The 24,549-nt window shown below is 41.7% G+C and overlaps 1 protein-coding gene across 1 annotated transcript in view; it reads left to right on the top strand.

Moving 5' to 3' along the window:
- SKOR2 (SKI family transcriptional corepressor 2) overlaps positions 1-22,513 on the top strand; it is a 27,901-nt gene extending 5,388 nt beyond the window's left edge. Inside the window, exons 4-8 of the mRNA XM_074812679.1 lie at positions 5,629-5,694; positions 6,084-6,182; positions 11,627-11,694; positions 20,393-20,457; positions 22,387-22,513. Coding sequence (XP_074668780.1) covers positions 5,629-5,694; positions 6,084-6,182; positions 11,627-11,694; positions 20,393-20,455 — 296 coding nt within the window. The 3' untranslated portion in view covers positions 20,456-20,457; positions 22,387-22,513. The remainder of the gene's footprint in view (positions 1-5,628; positions 5,695-6,083; positions 6,183-11,626; positions 11,695-20,392; positions 20,458-22,386) is intronic.
- The last annotated feature ends 2,036 nt before the right edge of the window (positions 22,514-24,549 follow it).

The raw sequence follows: 24,549 nt of genomic DNA, 5'->3' as shown, positions 1-24,549 counted from the left end.
GTTGTGAGGTGGACTTGTATTTATTAACTAAACCTAGTAAAGAGGGTCTTAAAACAAAAGCAGTATTTTCTGTGCCAGAGACAATTGTTTGCAAGTGCGTGTGCTTGCTTCTTATTCTCAATGTGCCAATGAACTTGAAAATTCATAATAAGGAGAGAGGGCTCTTTCCGAGGTTGAAATAGATATGGGCTTGAAGATCCCATAGCCGTTCGTCCTGCATAGCCGTTAAACTGTCGGTGAAAATCCCCTTCCTTTGCTGTCAGGCAGTGCTCGAAAAGAGCTTGAAATGATTCAGAATCCCATGGCAGTTCTGAAAGATAACTGTGTCTAACTTATGTAACTGGTCCATTTTGTGAGGGAGAGCTGTGGTTTGCCATCCTGACCCTTCTTCAGCAGCTGGAGTTGAAGGGTAGAAGAGCTGTGTGTGCCTGGCACACCACAGCGTTGGAAGGCTGCCTTGCAAATACGGCGTCTTCTTAAACAGAGGTTGAGTTCCGTAAGCTGTTCCCCAACCAATCTAATTTTTTATCTATTTTATTGAGAAAGGGGAGATCTAAAATCGGGTGTTAACAGCTAGAAGTTAGCGTCTCAAATCTTGTTACAATTTTCCCATTTTTGTTTTTTGATTTGTAAAAGATGGTTTGGCAGGCATTTCAGGAAAATTCAGGCTAGAAACGGTGAACCAGGTTCTTCTTTCATTTACTCTCAAACATATACCCAAAATAATTCTGCAAATATTGGTGCAATTACTGTAGATTTACAGTACTTTGTAGAGGGTTGAAAACACCCTGACATTTATTATATATAGCAGACTGGACAGTTGTGTAGTCTATACTGGGATAAGTGGTAAAGCATTGGATCCAGAAGTTAAATGACATGATATTTTATTACGGAAGTTGTTTGCAAAAAAGCGAAGAAGTTACATGTTGAAATGAGGGAAGACAATGCGAAGTTTCAGATGTGGGACCCAACACTGCCTATTAATAGATAAGATTGTGTATAAATACGCGGATCTGCACGACAGACAAAACTTCAGGCGGACTGTAGGACTAGGTCCTTATTTACTGTTCCTGTCTCTTTTCTCTTCTGCTATTACTGAGGAGCTCAGGAGCTCTCTTTGAATTTTTAAAAGAAGGTGGAATGTTGTTGAATTTATTTTTTGCAAGTCTCACAATGTTAGGTGTATTTTATTTTTTTTTAAAGCCCCATCTTCTGGAATCTGGTGAGAATATTACCTTCCGTTTAAAACAAAGCAAGAATTAGAAATTTTCTAGCTCTCATGCTTCTAGAATAAAGTTAAGAAATACTTCCTAGATATACGCATAAGGTTCAGACCAAAAGCCAATTGATTTGTTTCTAAAACATTTCATATTTTTAAGTTGGTCACAGTATTTCAATGTTTGGTTTGAAATCCTGAAACTGTTCTCTCCGTTAGCACTTCAGTGCAGATCTTTTTTAATTGGATGTTCGTGCTTTAAACTTTGAATGGAAGTCACAAATGAGGCTTTATCTGTGCAAAAAAAGAATTAGTTTGTTTTAAACTTAAACCGCTTTCAGGGCAAATCAACATTTGAAGCGCTAGATTTTGTAAGACACGTATATCAGCCCCAGTACAGAAAAGCACTTTAAAGATGCTTATTGGGTTTCCTAAAATAGGCATATTTTCCCAAGTCCTGATTATCCTATTGATTATTCCCCCAAAAAGCGGCATGAATATGCACAATGCATGAATATTTTCAGTAAGGGTAGGATTTCTTCAGGACATACACAAGAACTGTGTGTGTCTTAAAGCGAGTAATTAATTTCAAATACAGATGGAGCCTTTGGAGCTCTGAAAGTCTGCCGATTCACATCTGCCTGTATTTTTAACGTGGGTGTATATATATATACTTATACCCAGAAGACACCCACATCTTCACTGCTGCAGTCTTTATGTCTGCAGACAGCGCTCTCTCCAGTTAAAAATACTGGTGGACGTTTAAGTTACGGTAGACCGTTGATGCTGTGGGCTCCATAATGGTTAAGCTCACCTGGTAGGCGTGAGCTGCAGAGCTGGCTGGCAGACATGGTGCGCTCTGCAATACTTAAGTAACGTCCTGGAGTAACAGGGCCGATGCTGAGACACAGGCAAGGGGATGATTTCGGTTGATGTGGGCTGGCATTGCAGATGTAGTGAGAATTGTAGAAGGAACGGGCTGAGGACAAGGCACAGGGCTGAGATTCAGGAGAACGGAGTTGTATTACTGGTCCATCGGAGCTCTGCGCTGGGCAAGTCAGTTGCCCGTTGATGTAGCTGAGTTGTCTGGTCCAGCATGGAAATTTTTAGCTGCTGTTTGAAGAGCTCTTTGAGAGCTTCTCAAGAAAGGATTGCAGGAGATTGCTCCGGGTGGCACAGCATGAAGAGGTAACCTGGCCATGTCTGGTTTGGTTTTGTACAGCGACAGCAATGTGTATGTCTTTTGGGATGAGTAAATTTAGAAATGTTTCTGTTTGTTTCTTTTATTGAAAATTCAAATCTTAACTAATCCAGTGGGTGTAGAGCTAATAAAATGGTGGCATCACAAGAGCTGAGGTTGTGTCAATGTACAAATTGGGACCTCTCGTTTTCAGAGTACTGATAAAGTAATTTGAGCTGTGTCTACTCAGTTTTCCTCCATGGGTGGATGTTCACGTTCCAGGTTAAGAAAGCTGTTTGCGTAAAAGACAACCCATGTACCTTATTCCAGAATAACAATGCCTGTGCACCAGAGCTAATCGGGAAGAACAGATGTACCAAAACCTTCAGCTGAGACAGTGCAAACTGGCTATGGACACTTCATCCCCTTTTCCCCCTAGCCAATAGACGGTTTAGCTATAGTTTGATTTTTCTGAATAAACTGAAATAGGTCTCTCAGAGAAAACTAGGTGGCTGTATTGGGGGGCTGCACAGCTTTGAGAGCTGCTGTTTTAGATGCTGCTACAAGTTCGAGTGTAGACAAGGCCCAAGAGAGTTATGGTGGAGCTATTAGAAGGGGAAGTGATTTTTTTCTTAGACTGATTAAAATTCTTTGGGCTTTCTGTTTGTTTGTTTTTAAACACCTATTTAGCTTTTAATTAACATTTAAGAGAAAGGAAGCTGGTTAAATATTCAATACCTCCTCCCTTTCAATTAAGGTAGAACAGTACACAACGCGTGATGGGGCCTCTGGGAAGTATGGAAAAACGGAGAAGAGCAGGCTCCTGATTATCATTTTCAGGGGGACTGGAAAGGTGAAACCCATCGGATTATTATTACCATTAACGATAATAATGTTGAGGCTTTTTTTGAACATCAGAAAGAAGTTTAAAAATGCAGTTATTGTTTAAAACCATATATGCTGGGTTTTGCCTTGAAATACCTTCACTTTTCCCATCCTGTTCTTTACTTATTTCAGGGGGCAAGGATGGGGGATTTTCAAATATGCCTTTCCGGTAGCTTAGTAGGGAGGCTGAAGAGGCTGGAGAAGTCATTCTTCATGCTATATGCCCTTATTTTCATTTCAGTGCAGTTTTTTCAGTTCCAGCGAGTCGGCAGCCTCAAACCATACGGCCCTGAAAGCTCAACCGAGCAAGAGGGAAAGAGCTATGTTGCCACCATGCTCTGTGGTAGGATCTAGTCTCTTCCCCTTTTTTCTTCCTCCCCCTCGAAGAGTCCAGTCTTGAGTCTGTTATCCCTCAAAATTTCACATAAAACATTCAGAAAAGAATGACTCAATGAAAGAAATGGGTTGGAAAAAATATGCTAGTATTTATAATTCAATAAACACCTTTCCTAAACTTAAATTCCTTCTTTCTGATTTTGTGTACTTTAATTTATGTAGCAAAATACTTCTTTTGTTTGCAATCCTGTTTAAAACAGAATTATGGTAACTAAAAAAAAGACCATTTTACATTACGGAAATGCCTCAAACCACTGCCCAAAAGGTGGTGTATTTTTAAGCTTGCTATTTATTTTAGTGTAGTGAGACAATTTACCTGTAGAAAACACTTTTTTAATATCAAATATCTTACAAAAATGATTTTTTTAATCATTGTGTTAACGTAAACAGATTTTTAAAATGGAATTGCTGGCACCACATATCAGTTGTGTAAATGTATATGCCTGAATGAGTGGTTGCTTTTTTTTTTTTTTTTAAGGAATGAAGAGAATGCAAATGCTAAAATGCATAGCTGTTGGATATGTTTCATATCCTGTGACTTCAAGGTTTATTAGATATATACATTGATTTTTAAAAACAGAAATAAATGTTTCGCAAAAAGATTTCTGACAGCATATAAACCAAGACTTTCCCACTTTAAAATTAGCTTATTGTGATGACCTGCTATCAAATGCATGGTGGCAGTACGAATTTTTTAAGTAGCTGCTATCTTACCTGTGGTGACCTATTCAGTGCTCTGGCTTTTTATTTTCAAAAAAACCCCAAGGTATTTCCTCTGTGATTCTTTCCTCCAAGTACATAAAAACATGAGTAGCTTTACATGTATGTCTGTCTTGTGACGACTCATCAGTAGAGTTAATGATGTGTATTTACTGGCTGGACTAAAACAAGAATTAGTCCAATTAGTTCAATAACTGTTTCTTTTACCAAATACTCTGTTAATTATTGAGAGTCCATTTCTACTTGGGCTGTAAATAACAGAAAATCTCCCATTAATTTATACTAAAGTGGTATCATTTCTTTTAAAAACATTGTTTTTCATAGCTTTTTGTTTCAAAACCCTATTGATAGAAATTAGAGGAAAATTTCATAGTTCTGGAGGATAACGAAAATAACAGCTTCTGTCAGAAGGTTCATATTTAAGTCAAACTGTCATCCAGATGAACTTAACACCTTGTGAAGATCTATTTTATTTTTGTAAAGGAAAAAAGCTGAAAGAAGTAGCATGACTATATCTAGAAATAGTCAAATTCTGTTATCTAGAAAATTCTTTACCACTTATATGATTAAAAGTTACGTGAGCAACCTAAGACAGAAGTCTCTGAATTGGTTGACCTCAGAGGTGTATCCTTTAGATGCAAATACCACTAATGTCAGTTTTATCTCAGCTGGATATAAATGATATCCAGTTACAGCAAGCCCGTGCTAGAAGATGATGAAGTTAAAGGGCTGATGAAGGCAAAGAGGCTGGCGCAAAAACGATTTTGCCTGTGGATTTTGGAACAGGGTCCTGCCCAGCTGGATAGCACGGACTTCCCGTTGTGAGGAGAGGAGATGAGACTGTAGAGAAAGCTCTACCGCTCTCTCAGCTTGCTCCTAGTCATTGTCCGATAAGAGCATCTTTAGGAGGGATTAGAGGGAAAGCAGGGATCAGTTTGTCAGAGGATGTGCAAGAGGAGCTCTCCTAGGTATGGAGGAGACATTGGGTCTTGTCTGCAGGAGGCTGTGGTGTAGGTAGATATTTTACTAAACTGTAAGAAAATACAAATCCTGCAAACATTTGTGCTATGCGCGCAGAGATATGTAGGTAAACCTCAATCTTACTCTTTCTGCGTATTTTTTTTCTCTCTTTTTTTTTCTCCAGATTCTCTGAAGCAGTTGCATCGTAAGGACAATACTGATGAAAACCAGTATCAGTAAATAAATAACTTTTTCCTTTCGCTTTTTTAAGGTGAACACACACAAGAAACCAATTCACCTCATTCTCTGAAGAAGGATGTAGAAAACATGGGGAAAGGTAAAATAAATAAGGGCCTCTTGCATTATAAAACTGCTCTTTGTTTTAATAGAATATGAGGATAATAGGGGGCACTTTTGTTCTGCACCATATTTTAAGCTTGTCAAGTAACATATGAATAATATATGGACCTTTGGGTGGATATAATTGAGATTAATGCATATATATCAATCAATACATGACACTGTAATATAATACTTTAAAATAATATATTACATTGATTTATATTCATGGCTTTCTGCACAAAATCTATTGTAGGTCTATGCAACACTTTTTTTTTTTTATAACTGCTAAAATATTTTGTCTTATAGTAATGAATTGCTCTGCAACTGTTCTTTCAAGAATTATTTATACAGATTAGCAAACCACTTTTCTTTTCTCTTTGTTAGAGGAGCTCCAGAAGGTTTTGTTTGAACAGATTGACTTACGGAGGAGACTGGAACAGGAATTCCAGGTGTTGAAAGGAAATGCGTCTTTCCCAGTCTTCAGTAAGACACATATCTGTGGTTTTGGTGTTATTTGTGGGTGGTTGGATGTTGTCAGATTGTTAAAATGGAAGAGGTATGTTCTCAGTTGTGTTGCCAGGATCTTTGGCTTAGTTCTGCTGAGGTTGATAGCACTTCTGCTGTGGCTTTGCAGGCTGCCCAAGCAGGTCTTTTGTAGGGAAAATTTGAAGCTGGATGTCTATTTTGGTGTATATTTTACTGGTTTTGATACCATTGCATACAGTGAGTGGACAGAAACACGTCTGGGGCTTCTTGGGGTACAGAGATGTGAGTGGTTTTAACCGGCTTCTTGGAGGCTTTTGAAGACAGGGTACTTCATAGTGATCTTTAGGTGGTTCTATCTGATGCTGGAGTATTGATTTCAACTGTGTTTAAGAAGTAGCAAGACCTGTTTGAATTTTTCCTCTTGAGATGGGGTATTTGGGTGGCCCTTTCACCACGGCTGATGAGCAGGGTGCTACTATCCAGGGTGGATGGAATGTCCTGGGCATGTGTTAAATAAAAGAATACCAAATGAACACTTAGTAGGGTTTTTGTGAAGCTGCCAGAAAGTCAAACTGCATACACAAGGATATGGAAAAAGACCTATTGAGGCCTTTTGAATTACACTGGCAGCGACAGGGGAAAGTGTGCTTCCAGGAGAAATCCACCTATATTGGGGCAAGGTAATAGACACGGTAAGGGCTCTCCAACGTGCAATGAATGTAGCGTACAGATCTGGAGTGATCAGGGCATCCCAACTGCTCTCTGCCCATCTGTAATGCAGCAGCACGCAGAGATCAGTCTGTTATACAGGCTTCCCCATGCCTGGCTGTCACAGCTCTGCAGCCACCTGCCCGGACAGTCCCCCAGTTCATGAGCCCACCATTTACTTCTTCATGCAGTCTAAGGGAGGTCTGGCAATATCTCCATTCAGTATTTTCCTAATCTTGATGTCGTGGGTTCTTTTTTAAACTCTGCTTTTTAAAACTTTCCCTTTTTGTCCTTGTTTTCCTGTGAGACTATACGTGGACAGAGCGTTGCAGAGTTACTTGACTCACAGCAAGCCAAGATAGATACCTTAAAACCTTCCCAGACTTATTCTCAGGCTCTTCTGCCATTTGCTAACTTCTCTTAACTCCTGCATGACTGAAATGCCTGTCCAGCACTCAATACAAAATGCCCTTGTGCTGGTTTATCATAGTTTCCTGTAGAGTTCAGAAACTGTCTGTTCTGTTAGTCCTCTGAGTTCCGTCATAAGAACTACAGGGACAAAAAATAGTATTTCCAGTACCCCTGAGGTAAGTCAGTCAACCAAAACCTACTGCTGCAAGCTGAGGAATGTTGCACCTCCCTGGATTGCAGGAAAAGGTATGAACCCAGACAGCATTTTCCTATTATTTAAAGAAAATATATTTTTCCACTTTCTGTAGCTTCAGATGGAGTAAGTTCAGGGAAGCAAGGAAGTACGAGGACTCTGGGAATGAGCCCGTCTTTAGCCCAAATATCAAAAGATGTAGACAGCTTCATAAATAAAGGAGAAGAGCTGCCTGAGGTGATACAGATATTAATGAAAGGAGGATAACCTCATCCTTCAGCATAAATTCAGTCATTACATGGGTTTGGGAGTGAGGTAATTTTCAAATAATTTGTATAGATCAAAACACTGATGTGTGGTATTGGTGAAATGGCATCTTGGAGTTTTGCCATTCAGGTCACTCATTTATCCTTTTGTTCTTCTACAGTAAAATTAATGCTCTGTCATTGCCATGTAAATAAACACTGCAATTAAACCACATGAAATACAATTCAAATAAAAGAAAAGAACACGTATGGCCGACCAAGGAAGTGGCGACTCTGTACGCCCGCTTGAAAAATATGTGGTTTCAATGTACCACAAAGTAGTGGTCAATTTTCTTCAGGATTAAAATAGAAAACAGACAGTGTGCTATAAACAATATATACAAGTGACCGTAAAACCTATTTACAGATTTAGATTTACCAAAAAAACCCCTCCTCCACACATAATAACACAAGAAAAAGGGTCTTTGTAAAGCAAATAAGTGTAAAATCCAAGGTAAGTGTGATTTGCCCTCTAGAGCAGTAGGTGTTTCAGCAAAAGAGATGAGGTCTGTTCAGGGTCTTGCTGCCAGACGGGGTTGCTGCTTTAAGTCAGGTATTAGAAACTATTTGTTTTGCCAGTCTTCCCAAGTTACTAAGTGCTTGTGGTGGTATTGGATAGGGAAGAGCTAGGAAGAGAAGTCTTCAGAGATCCAACTAAAGCGAAGTTGAGGTACAGTTAAAATTATATTGGTGAATTTGTAATGGCTTGGAGACATCCGAGGCTGTGGGAGGGAGGGAAGAGCAGGCAGGTAACAGGCTTTACATCCCAGTGCAGCTCACTGCAGCATCAGGCTGAGTGACCATGGGGAATGGATCTCTGTCCCATCCCTAAAGCTGCTGGGGACAGGGACAAACTGCCAGGGTAATTCTCACTCCGGTGGGCGGTGGTGGTTCTGCTCGTGCTTTGTACTCTTTGTAGATAAATAAGAAGCTTTTGTCTTTCAAGTCTTCTCAAGCTTTTTTAAAAAGGAGAAATTCATCCCTCTTCCAGGAGGGAAGCAGTGTGTGAGATGTGGAGGGTAACGCTGTGTCTCTCTAGAAATGTTCCTATTGGGTTACCTGGAGTTAACTCCAAAGTCACCTTTTTTTGGGTCTCACATTTGGAACTGAGCACATCTGGGGTGTTACAGATTAATAGCATCAAACTGCCACCCACAGCAGTGCTATGCAGTCTTGTACGTGGTGTTTGGTTTCCATGCTTTTTGCTCGTGGAAATCACTGTTCAATGAGAACTGATCTTATTTGCAAGCTCATTCAGCAGTACTATGCTGCTCACTTCTGTGTGGCTAGACCTGCTTGAAATGTAGCCTGTGATAATTAAAAAAAAAAAAAAAAGCAGACCTTCTGCTGTTTGCACCTTTATTTTTTTTATTTCTATTTTACTTGAAAGCTGCAGGTAAGATTTTTTCTTTGTAGATAAGATCTCTCAATGCAGAGATCACTTGCAGAATAAAACTTGAAGAAAATAAAAAACATCAGATTGCTTGAAGAAAATGAAAGAATTTGCTGTCCTGATAGAAATATGAGCACCTGTGCATGGTGACAGCATGTTCTCCCAGAACTCCCCGCTGGTTTGTACCTTTAGTGTCGGCTGGCATGCATTTTGTCCTGCTGCATTTAACAATGTGGTAATAAAATGGCGGAGACATAGTCTGGATAGTTAAAGTATTTAATTTTGTGTTAAGAAACTATTTAAATATTTATATCTTTTCTCTTGGGTATTGCTTATGGCTTTGTCTGTAAGTGTTCAGACCCAGATAAATGCTGCCGGAAAAAACGCTATCCGTACCGTTAACACCCCATTTCCACGGTGAGCTTGGGCATTGGCAGTGCAGGACTGAGCAGGGTTTCTGAGCTGTTTGTTCTGAGAGGTGATGAGCCTGTGAAGAGGCAGCTGGGAAGAGAGTGTTGAAAGAAGGAAAATTTCTCCATATATCCTACTAGGAGCGAAACTGGAGGACTTATGTAGTAGCTAGCACAGCTCTATCAGCCTTTAGTGACCAAGATAGAAGGCGGGCACCTTTTTATACTGCACAGCTTTTTTGGGGCTACGAAGAGAGGAGTTGCAAACCTTTATTTCTGTCAGCTTCTTTTTCTGGTTGAGTTGGAGTAGAGGGAATAGGCTGAAAAATTGTATGAGCATTTACTTGAAATCTGAAGAACTTCATTAAGGTAATGTCCTCACATCCTTTTCTACATGGCCATGCTGAACTGTTGATGGTTTCAGCCTGACAGATTTTCTCACTCTTTGTTTCATTGCTGTTTTCTTGTTGTCCTGAAGTGCCTCCTTGCCTTTTAAACAATAACTTTCACTCATCATTCAGAGAGGGCAAAATTCTTGTGTGAAAGAGCAGGACAGACCTCAGCCCACTTGTACCTTCTTGCAGCCCCTTCCTGTGCCCACACTTGATGGGGACACATCCCGTTTCCCCACAGGCGAGGTACGTCTTTCCTCTCCACTGTTTTGTGCCACAGCTGCTCATTGTGTTGGTTGTGGTGAGAGTGTGCAGCTGGTTTGGCAGTGGGTGAGCTCCCAGCACTGCGGCAGCACACAGAGTATTAATAGGAGCTTCTCATTCTCACCTGGGCTCAAATCTTTCCCTTGCAATTTAGGTATTTCTGTGACTCTCGTTACTGTACTGTTGAAGTACCCCACAGTCATTTAATCCATTAATCCTCCCAATGCACTTGGCAGATGAAGCAGTGCTATTATTCCTGCTTTAGTGATGATGAAGGGAGGCATGGAGAGACACACACACGGAGTCTGGTAGAGCAGCTATTGAACCCAGGCTTCCTGGGCCCTGGGCTAGTATCCCAGCAACTGGCATGACTATTCAACTTTTTTAATTGGTTAGTTGTAAATCAAACATTTTAGCTGCCTTGGCCTTGTAGTTGCCTTCTCCAAGCTCTGTGAGTTGAAGTGCTCCATGGTGTTTCCTGATGGCATTCACCTTCCTGCTTCGATGGTCCAGGACAGGCTTATTTCCCAGATCAAAATTATATTGGTTGGAATGGGTTTTCTTTCCTCTTCCATTTAATAATCCATCATTGCACCCAGGTCATCATGCAGCTGTCCAAGTTATTTGCTTCTTGTCAATGGTTTTGTTTATATTTTTCTTTTTCCCACCCTCCAACACCAGTGTTACAGAACACAGACCAGGAGTTAATCTTCTACCAAATGAAGTTTTGTCTGAAATGGTTACTGAGGGGGAAAATAGGGGAAGGAGGAGCTACTGGAGCAGGAAGGCTGGTCTGTGCTGTAAGCCAGCTCTCCAGGATCTCTCTTTCAAAGACTTTTTCCCTTCTGAGTTCCAGATCACTGTTTATGGAGCGTTAGTCGGACTTTTGTTCAAAGCCATCAGCAGTATGTTAGAAACTACAAATCAAATGCTGCATCCTTGAACGCTTTCTCTTCTCACATGTTGGACATCACTATTGATGTCAACATATTTATGCCAAAGCAAAGAAAAACAGTTTTTGCTTTTCTCTTCAGTGTTGGTAGAAGTTTGACTAATGACTGCAGAGTCTTGTCCATTGACAAAAATAACTGTGGGAATAAGTGCTAGCAACAGAAACTTAGCAGCCTACATTTACTAATTGGGGAAGTAGCTGAATCTAATTTTTCCACTGTTTTTCTGTTTTTTGTAGTGTCTCCTACTAGATAAGTTTTTATTAGGCACGTGTTTAATTGGGTGAAGGGCTTTGTAGTGCTTCACGGTTTCTCAGTAGTGATTGGGTTTGATGTAATTTGATTTATATGAATTCTGCTGTGTGGTCTCTGCTTTAATTACCACATCTACTTTTTTTTTTTTTCCCCCTTATAGATAATTTTCAAGATCAGATGAAGCGGGAACTGGCATACAGAGAAGAAATGGTACAGCAGCTACAAATTGTAAGTTTGCCTTCTCTGCTGAAAATGTTATGGGCTGTGTTTTTATGTTTTTTAAATGCACTCCTCAAACTTTTCCTTTGTGAGCCATGCAGATGTACTATTACCGAGCTCATATTACCTCATACTTAGCAAGACGTAAGCATGCAGTTCTCAGCTGGTTTAGAGTCTAATTACCTGGAGATTTACTTTCATAGAGTAACCAGATGGGTCTTCATGTTTCAACTGAACCAAATGTGTTGACTCAACACTGAGAGGTGCTTCTTCAGGGAGAAATGTGAGGACTGAATCAGTAAACCTTAAGCAGTTAAATGTTTCTACCTTGTATGAGTTGCCAAGGGGTGCTTCGCAGCCCCCAGTAGGGAATCCCTGCGAGGCCAGCTTCTCACTGGCAAATAAACCTTAGGACTTGTCTTTTTCAAATTTCAGCCACTAGAAGAAGTGCTTAACTCAGCAGTAAAGGATCGAGTTGCCAAAACACAGTTTAGTACAGGCACACATTGCTGTTTGGTCTGTTGCTTGTTATTTTAAAATCAAGAGGGATTTTGCATGTGTGTGTTAGTGCAACTCTAGATCATTGCAAACAACTGTGCTGTTTTGAAAACTTGACATACTTAATCCAGTACAAGCACAGGGTGTGGAGTATGTGAAGCTATTTCTTACTCAGAAACTGCTTAGCGTGGTTCTAAGAGCAGGGCATCGTAACGAATGGCAGGCTGGCAGCTAATGCTTGTTTTGCCACTGCTTTTTCTGTGATCAGTCTGACGTTACTCAACAGGGGTTTTTTTGAGGCAGGCTTGCCAAATATCCCCCCTTACCTGAATCAGCCCTGTGCTTGAGCATCTAAAGTTTCCTTGTGCTTGTCACAAACCCTGACAGGCATTGTCCAGCCTTCTCGTGCTATCATTTTCTAATTGATGGGTTAGGACATAAAAATAAAGCTGAAGGCCAGGACTGTCAAACTTGTGCACCTATGTTTAGAGGCATTTAGGAGTGGACTTATTTTTAGAGCTACCGAACATTCCTGCTCCCTGTTCCTGCTGACTTCAGAGATTTCAATGAGAGATGAAGGGTGCTTGGAGGAGGTTGTTCATGGAGGAAATTCAAGTCCAGAACATCTTTGGAGATTTTTTGCTGCTGGTCTCTACTCTTTTCCCTTAATGCATCCAGTAGTTACTGTGTTCCCTTTTGTCTCCTGATGCCAGGCAGGGACTTCGGTTCAATCTGTGAATCGCATTGTCACAGAACATGATAGTTAGGATGCCATCCTGGAAAATACCTCCCCTGCTGCTTTGGGTTTGAGGCAGGTCACCTGTCTGATTCCTGCTGTGAAGCACATTTAAGCAGAAAGTTTGTGGGCCCACTTCAGCCTCTATCTCTTGCATCAGCCCAGCTTGGAGCGAACTCACTCTCCCTCCCAGGGAGAGAATGGATCATCTCTGCCATTCACTTTGTGGCCTGGTTGTGAAGTTGTTTGAAACTGGATATCCCAGACTTCCAGCGAGCCAGCTGTGGTGGTTTTTCTGATTTACATGAAGTGGAGAAATCACAAGGTTCAGTGTAGTGCTTTTTCTCAGGCAGGAGAAGTGTGATCATGTAATCCACACCCTTTTCACTTACTGATGCATGCTAGAGAAAGGCTAAAAGTCATGTAATCATCAAACAGAGCTGCCTGAATGTACTTACAGAGAAGAGTTTCAACATTTAATGTACTGCACCAACAATTCAGGACCTCATCACTCAGTGTGGCTACCCGAGTTGAATTATTACTAATACAATTGTTGTCAAAACATCAGTAAGTCGTTATACTCGCATCTGGGTATGCCTCCTGATACCGGTGAGGCAAGTTGTGTGTCAGTGAGACCGATAAAAGGATGTTTGCTTAAGAAGGAACTGAGACACTGCTGCAGATAACAAGTGTGTTTATTTAAGATGGGTGCAGAAATCTTCACTGATATTTTGGTGGATAACTGAAATGGAGTCAGCACTTTTGATGTCATAATCCCTGCAGTGACTTTAATTCATTCATGTGAATGTATCTTGCATGGTTATATCTAGGATTAAGATTAATGAGCTGAACGTGCTAACAATAGAACTCCTTTGGCCTTCTTGGCTTATGGCATGGATGAATTAAAGTTTTCGGCGCAGAATACACAAAAAGCATGATTACTTTTGATTTTTTTGTTTGGTTGTTGTGTTTTGTTTTTAACAGGGTCAGGTGGTTTTGTTTTGTATGTGCCTGGGACACTGTACTATTGCTTTAACGGAGCTGCACACACCTAATTTTCTTGTTAATATAGAAGTGCAAAGAGAAAAGCAGAAGTGTTTAATGCATGCTTAAATCTTCATTTTACTTAGAGCTTCATAGGTGCATAGCTTTGTAGCATTAAACACAAAATTTACTGGTACAACTAGCCACAGAACTTGGCTTAATTGATTTTATTATTTTACAAACAATATAAGTGCACAGAGTCAGTTTCTTTTGGCTTTTCTCACTGCTGAAGGATTACAAAACTTAAACCAGTCCTTCCTGAAGACTTGTGCATGATGATGAAGGCATCTCTTGTAACAGTGGGTACCAGAGGCAGGTTTTGCCAGAACGATGGTTTCACTCTCCCTGAACTGGAATTCTTCAAGGTGCATAACTGAGTAGTCAGACTTTAAAATAAACTGCCTTGCTGTGTTTGATGTGTCGGAGATGTCTGGAATGCAACAAGCTGAAGCTAAGCATGAAAAAAACCAACCAAATATAATTGTATTTGAAAACTTCGTAGTGCGAACGCCCACCATAACCTGACTGCCATGCAGAAAGGACTGCTTGAAGGACTGCTTCAGTGCTTCCTGCCCAGCACTGAACGCGGAACGTAACGCTTCTTTCTCCCAGTTCTTGGGTCACATTGTGCAGCTGCACTGCAGAAGGGATGATAAATCGCCGCGCGTGGAGGGCAGCCGCGGCGTGGGTGGCAGCTCTGGGGGCGCTGGCGTGGGCTCCGGGTGCCCTCTGCCGCTCCCCGGCCGCCACTACACCCGCAGCGGCGTTTAATATTCTTCATTAAAAGCCTCAGTTAAAGCAGTGTTTAATCAATGGGCTTTTATTTTAATGCTCTGTCCACTCCGGACTTTTAAAAAAAAATATTTTATGGCTTCCTGAAAGTCAGGAGCAAGGCTCAGATCGTTGGGAAAATGGGGGGTGGGTCCTGTGTTCTGTTCCATCCTCTGCGATGGATGTTTGGCTTCTTTGGGCACAACCTGGCTTGGTAGGTAGCTGGAGCAGGGGGACGTTGTGCGGCCGTCAGCAGTTTCTGTTGAGAAAGGAGTTGTTCAGAGTGTCTAGAGCAACTGCCAGGAAGTATCACAACCTGTTTGTGCCAAGTTCTCGGCCAAGTGCCAGGAAGCAACCGATCATCATCTTTAACAAGAAAATGGATCTTAAATCACTGAATGCATTTTTCTCGTCTTCCTCTTTCACAGTGTAGTCTCCCAGATTGGCTAAGTACAGTGCGTGTACTTGGAGGCCATATGTAAAATATGGATTTTACATATAGATTCAGGCATAGATCATCTGGGTTCTATTATTGAGCTGTACAGAAAGGGCCACTGAGAAGAAATTGCTGCCCAGCAGGTTGGGGTAAATTCTAACATCTGGTACAGCCTCAGAAGAGCTCACCTGCCTTTAGAGTTGTCGGGTTTGGTCTAACGTGACCAGAATTTGTCTGTCAGGACAGCCCAGCCAGCCTAACAAAGTACTGAGTCAGCCTCTGAGACTCTTATCTGTCTGATACTCTCCTCTGAGCAACTCTGTTAGTGGATCGAGTTTAAAGAACATGAACTTTGTTCCTAGCTTCTGGGTGGGAGAGGAAGATCAGAAGCAGCATTCCCAGCATCATGATTCTTTTATCCTTTTATGTTTTTGTGAACCCTTCTAAAACATTGCCACAGAAAAGTAGAGCAGCACACAGCAAATCTCAGCTCCTGCAAACAGGCTAGCTTTTCTCAATTTCCTTTCGGGGTCCCTTACAAGTACTTTGTAGGTTCTTGGGAAGCGCTGACCACAGTTGTAACCTATCCATCAGGAAAAGGTGGTGTTCATCACCCTGCCATTGTAGTTTAAATAACTAAGATCAGGTAGTGAGCAATCCCACTAATTTTACTTAGGGGTAAAGGCAGCAGTTCTTTGAGACATGCTAGAAATGAGAATTACTCAGGCAGTCCCTTGTCTTTCCAGCTCAAGTGGAAAGTGCTGGTTTGATTTTTTTTGGGGTTTTTAAACTTTATTTATACTGCAGTGAACTGAATTCCTCCTCACTAGCCTAAGTTTGGGCTGATAATAATGTTCAGAGCTCAGAACTGGATCCAGCTGGAACTCCTCTGATGTTTGATGGCCGTCTACTCTCAGGGCTGCTTTGAATCAACTCTGTTCTCAGAGGCAGACAGTAAAATAAATCAGGAACTATCTACCTGCAAAACTGATTTCTATCTCTGCATCATCTTTCACCCTGATCTTTACAGATTCACAGGGAATGTTTAAAAGAAGAAAAAATCTACCATGTGGTAATGTTGGTAGATCTTCAGAGGTATGAGATCATCTTCCTCTGGGTCCTACTGTAATTAAGAAAAGCATCAGTAGATTTTACTCCTGTTTGAGGTTGTCTGGGGAAAGTAGGTGCTTTGTACAACTAAGGTATTCATTATACAAGGAATATCCACATTTTTGTGTGCAGAGACCTTGGTCACTGCATGCCTGTCATTCCGTATTGAAGAGTGGAAATGGGAAATAGCAGTGCTTTATTGGGATTTCTGATTTGGTCCTCTGCTTAAAGCGGTCCAGCTGGATTGATTGACCTTGACAAGAATGTTAGAGGCAAACACTGGTTCAGCAGAATGGCTCTTGGATTTCTCAAGCTGCATCTTGGGCTGAAGTGCCTGTCCACTGACAGCCAAATAGCAGGGCAGAGAGCATTTCTAGGACTGTGTTTACCATGTCTTGCAGACTGCAAGGCACATTTCATTACCTTGCCCCCTCTAAACCAGAGAGATACTTATATTTTTTCTCATTAATTTCTTCTTCTGTGCGTTAGCAGTTGGGATGATACTGCAGGGCTGTTTCTATATGTTCTGTTATCTTTGTTTGATTTTTTTGGTGGAGTTTCTCTCCAGGTTAAGTGGTACAAATTAGGAATGTGACCTTTTGATGCTGAGGGTAGCATACACATCCCTGACTGTGTACAGAAAAGTGAGATGACAAGTACAGTTTTCAACAGAATTTTGTTTGCCAGTGTGTGCTTTTTTAAGACAGGTGAGCGAAACTTGCATCTTGGCAGTCCATCTGGGTATGTCTTGGGTTAATAGGATGGAGCATCTTTCTCCAGTAAATTCAAAAGTTAAAGAAAAGGGAGGCCTTATAGAATTAATGGTCATTAAAAACAGAAGTAAAAGCTTCCTTTCTGCAGAAATTCTGATCAAAAATGGATGTGTATGTACCAGAAAGCTGCAAGCCAGCCTCTGCTATTGCCTGCGTGCACAATCCTTTTTCTATGGTATTAATGTGCTCCATTACTTAAAAATACATAGGGGGGAGACTGCATCCTCCAGCCATGACTCTGTTGCCTTGCATCCTGTGCAGAGCAGTGCGCTGCCCTGAGCACATGCCGCTACCCACTCTGGAGGGAAGAGTGTCTGAATTCAACCCACACAGCTATAAATACAGGGCAGTAGTGGAGACTGGTGCTCCAGGGTATGCCGTTGGCACTTAGATTCCTCCTCCAGCTGTTAAAGGCTCAGTGCCTGCTTTTCCTGCCACTTAATCCCATGCATTGTTCTACCCAGAAGCACCGTGTGCAGACTGTAGCTTTCCAGTGGCAGTTCAGCTGCACATCTCTCTCCTTCCCTGCATAAATATGCTTTGCATTTGGAAGGGCTGAGTGTTCTGAGTGAGGTCTTGAGTGCATTCTCTGGAAATGAAAATTGTTCAACTATATACCTTTAGGTGCACATCAGATAATAGTGCTTTGGGGTACTGAAGATCCCTTCTTCAAGCAATGTGATGTGTCATTGTGTACCCCACCTAGAGATGGGATGCAAAGGAGAAGTGCCCAAAAGAGGATGGTGTACAGAAGCTTCTTTGATGGCCAAGTGTAACAGGGATCAGACATGTGCTTTAGAAATTAATCCCCAATCCTATCTGCTTATCTGTGCTTTGGTTTGTGTTGTGGAGCAGACTCAGATCATGCAAACTGGATTCCTTCTGGATGAAACCAACTAGAATGTGTTCCAGGAACGCACATAGGAGTGTGCTTTAGCTCTTAATGGGTGATCAGTACCCAGGACCAGACTAGCCTGAAGGAAAAACCCCAAAGAGAAGTGCAGTACCGCCATTGGGTCTTTCTCCCATTGTGATGTATTTCCTATTAATGTGGACTTAGTCTTAAGAAACAGATTGCTTGCTACTTAAAACTGAACTATCTGTGCTTCTTTTATTGCTGGCAGGGGTGTGCATCCTATGATAAGGGCCATGTGTTGAATCTTCATGCCCATTTGAGTGTTGATCCTATCCCGCATCACAGTAGTCACCATGGATGCAAAACTGTATGGTCATGGAGAGCCCTAAATACTGCTCCCCTGCAGCACTGGAGTTACCATATGCTCTTCCAATGACAAAAGTAGAAGATGACAGTATAGGTGATTTAACTCATGAAGAAAGTAGTGATTTCCCTATTGAACACCCATGTCTCCCAGTTTAATTTATTACCCGGAGACTAGATAAACCAATGCACATTGTAAAGATGCTGATGTGCCAAATATAGCAGAGAAGTGGATTAAGAACAGTTAATTTCTGACAGAATGTACCCCGTTGTATTATCTAGGTCAGTACAGCTTGGGAGATGTCCTATATAATTGGCGGCCATGCAAACCGGTGTTGCCTGTTGGCCATTGTGAGAGGGAGAGAGGAAGAAAGCAGTTGGGAAGCATCATGGGTCTCAGCTGAAATATGCTTATTCAGGCAGTTTGTTTGTGGCTCCTTTTTGAATCTAAAAGATGGAGATGGGTGATCAGGTAAACAGTTTCTTGGCATACTCCTCTCTGCTGCAGTTTGGAGAGGAGTTTTCCAGCCGTTGCAAACACTGTGCTGTGGAAGGGAGTTCTGTTCAAGGACCTGGTGGAGGGGAGAGCTCTGTTTTTTGGGGGGATCTGTCAGCAAGCTTCCTGATAGCACTTAGCTTCTGTGAAAGGGGTTCTAAGAGTAGTAAGACAAAACACCTGGGTCCTGGGTCTTTTCAGGTCGTCAGTGGTTTGGGCCTCTCAGTTTGTGCACACATGTTTCCCTTTTCCCAGGGCTGTGTCGTGGGGGAAGTGGCATGCCTCTGTGAAAGGCTTCTGCTTTCATTCAGCCAGATGGCTCATCTTTGTAGACACTGCTGCTTCCTGGTACTGCTGCTTTCAATCAGACTGACCTCCTTTCCCGAGAGATGAAAGGGTTAGCTCCTGTGCTGCAGATGCCCCTTTCTTCCCTCTCATCCTGAGCTTTCCCTGCTCTTTTCCTTGTTAAGGCAGGCAGGGATGGAGGGAGATGACACTGAGGATACTGCACTTTATGCCAGTCTGGAGACATGCTGAGCTCAACTCACACAAGCATCCTCACATGCTGTGGGCATAATGTAATTAAAACCACAACAGGGATGCACAAGAATGCATGTTAGGTGTATAGTCAGTGGATATGGATGCAAATTCACATGCGTCTAGTATATTATGTGTGGGGAGCGGCTCACGTGACCTCTGTGTGTTTGCCTGTCTGTTCCTTTTGCTGTTTGTGCAGCTTAAAGGCCTTGCTCCTGACTTCAGCCCGGCCTATTTGTCAGCTTGCAGTAACATACTTGACATTATTTGTGAATATATTCTGGAGTGCCTGACAGTAGAAGCAGGTCACCTCAGTGTGCAGCAGCACCTGTGAGTATAGGGACATAGATTTTTCTGATCCCAACCTGAATTCCTCCAATGGTCCTTCCAAAAGGCAGCATCAAAGAATAGTGAATTTGCAGTTGCTTGGATTCCCAGCGATGGAGAAATCTCAGAGCAATTTAGTTCTGTTGCATTCTAAAGGCCCAGTGTTGAAAAAGTGCAGCCCCATACCCTATTCCCAGTAGCCAGTGGGCACATCATCCCACTTTGTTTCTAAATATAACTATGTTCCCTAATATGCCTGTGTTCTCTGTTTTTCTTTAATTATTTGTTCCACTTCAGTGGCTTCCCTCAGATTGGTGCAAGTCAGAGATAACTATTCTGAACTTCCTAATTATGGTGATATAAATATAAGAAGTCTCGTACTCCCAGCCTGCTATATTTTCACTGTGCAGAGATCAGGGTGTGTTGCCTGCTGTGTTAGACAGCTGATTTTTGTCACCACACAGGTAGCAGAACGGGCGGTGGTTTTATTTTTGCCAGCAACTGATAGAAACAAAACATCGGAAGACGTCTTTTACATTGGATTGTAAAATCTATCTGTTGTTTTAATTTGGGCCATTTTTGTTTCTGCTTCAACACTCTTGCAGTTCTGTGAATAGCTCAATCCTTTAATTTAAGGCACTGTTTCCTAAAATCATAGAGGGAGGCAAACAAAACCTTTCATTTGCAGGGGTTCCAGCTTAGATGTCTTGTTAGCCAAACCTTGGCTTAAAGCAGTGGCTTTGTTTCTGTGTCGTTGCAGATTCCCTATGCAGCAAGCTTGATCAGGAAAGAAAAGCTCGGTGCACACCTCAGCAAAAGCTAAAGGTAAGCTTGTGAAAGAAGAGATTTTTTTTCTGCCTGACTTGGCCGTCATGTTTCTCTTTGCAGGCATTGCAAGAATTAAGAGAGTTGTTTTGTTGTGTGGTGTTACCAATTCTGGTCTAAAAGCTCTGTCTGTGGAGGTGTCATGCTGTGGTCTAAAGCTGGTAACTGGCACGTAACACAAATTATGAGGCTTCGTCGGGGTAGGACGTAATGTTGAGAGTAGAGTGATTCCAGGCCTAATCGCCTGAGCACCCTCTGGCACTGCAAAGTGGTGTCGAGGTTATGTACCTTCAAGTGGAAGAAGGGAAATACCTTGGCATTCACAATGCAGTTCACACACAGGCAAATAGGGATGGAGTTTTCTGCCCATAACGGAGCTTTTTCAACTCCAGGAAAGAGCAGTACATTTTGGGAGCTTTACAGAACTACACCGACACTGTCTTCTGTGGTTCAGTCTCCTGCAGACGGCAGTCACGCTGCTCCCGTGTCCCGGATCTTCCTAAACCCAACACTGCATTTTTCAGGAGTGTTTTTTAGGAGCATTCAGTTAGCAGAAACACTCTCTCCATCATCAGTGGCCTGGGAGATTACAGTTTTGGGTGCAAAGGCTTTAACATTTAAATGATGTTCTCTTTTTTTCTGGTAAAACAAGAAGATTAGGGCTTGGAGACAGAGAGATAAAAAGCCAGTAGCCCTGCTACTGTGTCAGGCCACAAAACCTGGCTTGTGGATTCCGCTCTGAGGTGGAGTGGGTGGATTAGAAAAAAAGAGATATTTATATATAGAGACCTTAGTAATGCACAAAGCAGAGGTATTCAAGAGAAGGTCTGGGGCATCTGAGAAGGGCTTGATAGTATAAGTGACGGAGGTTTGCCTGAGCTCTGGAAGAAGGAGATACTCCTAATGTTTTTAAGTAAGTATAGAATAACCAGATAACCAGTATCTGTGGCCTTGAGCTCTGCCTACTGAGATAAGGAGATTAATTTAAGCGTCAGGTTGGTCTGTTTTGCCCTCTTGTGCATACTTTCTTACTGACTGCCAGCATTTTCCAGTTGAGTCTACATTAATCTGAGCACTGATTTAAAATAAATTCAGTGATATTAATATCCTGAATAAAAGCAGTACGCCTCCCCAGATGAGAAGCAGCGGGTCCTGCCCCAAGCGCCTTGTCCAAAGCACTGATCTACGATAAAAGTCTGCCTGAGGATGGCAGCATCAGATGAACGGCACCGTGTGTTGCCAGCATCGGGTTTTCATCAGCTGACAATCCCTGCAAGGACGGTGCTGGCATCACAGCTACCAGCGTTTCCTGCTTATTTGCTGAGAGTGTGAAGGATGGATGCATTGCTCACGCTGGTTTTGTTTCCAGTGGCACACCATCCCTGCAGACAATGGGGATTTCTCTAAGTAGGCCCTAGTGCTTTTGAAAGATTAGCTGTTACTTAACTGCTAAGCTAAATCAGTCAAGCAGAGAATCGCAACTATGCTGTTTCAGAAGCAATTTCACGTTCTCAATGTGCCAGGCAGAAAGGAGTTGCCTCAAGAAGAACCGTGTGTGCACATACATACCCACACGATACACCGGGGGGGTGAAGGACACTGTGTGTTGCAGAACAGCCACTCAGTTAATGCTCTGTGTTTCTCAGCTACCCCCGTTGGGCTTTGTGTTCCTTTCCACAGCAGGTCTTCTTGCCTTTAGTTGTACTTCAGTCAGTTACAGTTTGCATTTCATCTTTAATGCGAGTATTTCTACATTAACTCTAGAGATACTAGCAAAGTCTCAGAGGGTGCTTCTGGAGCAGGTCACTTACATGTATCCATTTTTCAAGGATTGTAAATAAATATTGTAATTCTGTAAAGACCTCTCAAACTTAGGCTTAGTGTTGGTAACATTTTATCTTTTTTTTTTTTTTTTTTTCCTATTCCCAGGTGCACAGGATCTTTTGCAGCTGTTACCTTGTAAGTTATAACCTACTACTCAGAAACTTAACTTGTATAAAGACTGAAAAAAAGGAACGTCTGTGGGGATTTAAAGAACAAATAAACCGATTGGGGATTAAAGAACAAATAAACTGGGTTCCTCCGAACCCAAGGACAAGTGACCTCAAAGCATCATGGACAACCATGTAAAATAGAATGTAGCAGCCATTTATTAGTAAAAACAAAACAAAACAAAAAAAAAAATCAAAAAATGCCTGTCCTGGATCTTTTTTGGTGGTACCAAAGTTTAAGTCTTTGTGTTTTTAGAAGGACTACTGATAGAGAAAATGCTTTCGATGAATCGTACAGATAAGCTGTGGAAGGAACTGCTGATCCTTTCAATGCCACAAACACTGGCAACATCTGCCCGTTCATCTTTTGCTTTTGAATAGTGATTGTTTTATGAAAAGAAATGTGTGTCTTACCAGATGGGCCAGAACCACATCTGGCTGGACGGATGGATGGATGGATAGAGCAGCGTTAGCCATACACAGTGCTTTTTAAAAGCAGACTGGAAATTCTCATACCCCTCTCCCTTGGCCCTCTCCTTCTCTGGTATTTTGCCTGCTGTATGAATTACGATTGTACTCCTCTGGAAATATTTTACAATTTAATATTGAGTGTAATTAAGAATATAATCACTGTTATCAAAAAAGGTATTTAACTCTGTTGTAGTTTCTTTATCATTCATGTGGATAAAAAGTCTATAATAAAAAAAAGAAAACTATGAGATAATAGTTGAGCTTCCCTGTAATTTAATGTGATGCTTACTCTACTAAAGAACTGGGAAATTTATCCCCAAGAGTACATTTTTAGAAATATTTTAATTCACAAATAATGTGTTGGAAGTACTTCATGGCAGGAATCCTCTGCCTCTGGTTATTTTGAAAACATTTGGAAGCAGATCAGTGGAATTTGAGGAAGTGCCTTGTGCATCCACAGAAATAAAGGGAGACTTATGCCAAAGTCAGTTGACTTTTTTGAAGACTGTAGTTCAGGTCTTCTCCTGATGATGTGCAACACCCCGATTGCCAGGGCTTTCCTGAGAGAAACTCATCTTTGTGCAACAGGTCTCAGTATTCCCCCTCATTCCCAGAAAATCCCTGGAGATAGTTCCTTAGTGCAGCCCCGCCGATCTGGAAGGCAGGGGAGGAAGGGTGCAGCCTGTTTTCGTGCCCTGTCCTGCGTAGTTTGCTCTTCCAGTAGGTGAGCTGACAAGACTCAAATACAAGACTTGCTGAACTGGCAGCAAACTGGCTTTTGTAGCGTGGAAAAAAGCAACGGAAGTGCCAGAAAAGCTGGACCAGGTCAGACCCAAGTTATCCGTGCCAGTGCCCTGTTCCCAATAATAGATGAAATCAGATTCTTTGTGAAAGCACGTGAGCAATTAGAGATACATTCCCAGAATATTGTTTTAACATCTAATGATTTACTGCTCATTTCTGATCTAGACATGATGTCTTGTTTTTATTAACCCTCAATGGATTTTTATTTCCATGAACTCATCCAGTGACTTTAAAACCTAGGCACACCTTTAGCAGCTTACAAGATCCTGTGGCAATAAGCTCCGCAGCTTAAATACAGCTTGTGAGTTAAAAAACCAGCTGGTGGTTGTAGCTGCCGCCTGCTAGCCTCATTTTATGCCCTGGGATTCTTGTACGGGATGAGACCAGTTGCCAGTTGGCTACTGGCAATCTCTGCCCACCTTCTCCATGCCGGTCCTGATTTCCCAGCCATCTATTGAGACTTTTCGGTTGTCTTTTTTCCAGGTTGAAGAGTTGTAGTCATCCCTCCAACAGAAGCAGTCCTGTAGCTTTTAGCCTTCATGTGCTTTTTCCTGATCAGCTACATCCTTTTATGAGATGGAGAATTAGCTGTGTATTGTTCTGCTGATGGAGGATGTCAAACTCAGACACCAGAGTGAAAAGAGTAGGCTTATTTTACTTTTAATAATTGAAGGATATAGCCAAGTAATATGGAAAATAGGCAACAAGAAAAATACAGAATAGTACACTCAATTATTACTACATACAGTTAATTATAGAAAATAAGAATAAGCAAGTTAATGCACCTAATCATTACTACAGGACAGGGAGAATAGTGATTAAGATC

The sequence above is a fragment of the Strix aluco genome, chromosome Z (genome assembly GCF_031877795.1).
Source record: "Strix aluco isolate bStrAlu1 chromosome Z, bStrAlu1.hap1, whole genome shotgun sequence".
Lineage (NCBI taxonomy): Eukaryota > Metazoa > Chordata > Aves > Strigiformes > Strigidae > Strix > Strix aluco.
The sequence above is the reverse complement of the archived record's forward strand: the minus strand, read 5'-3'. Positions and strand labels throughout refer to the sequence as shown.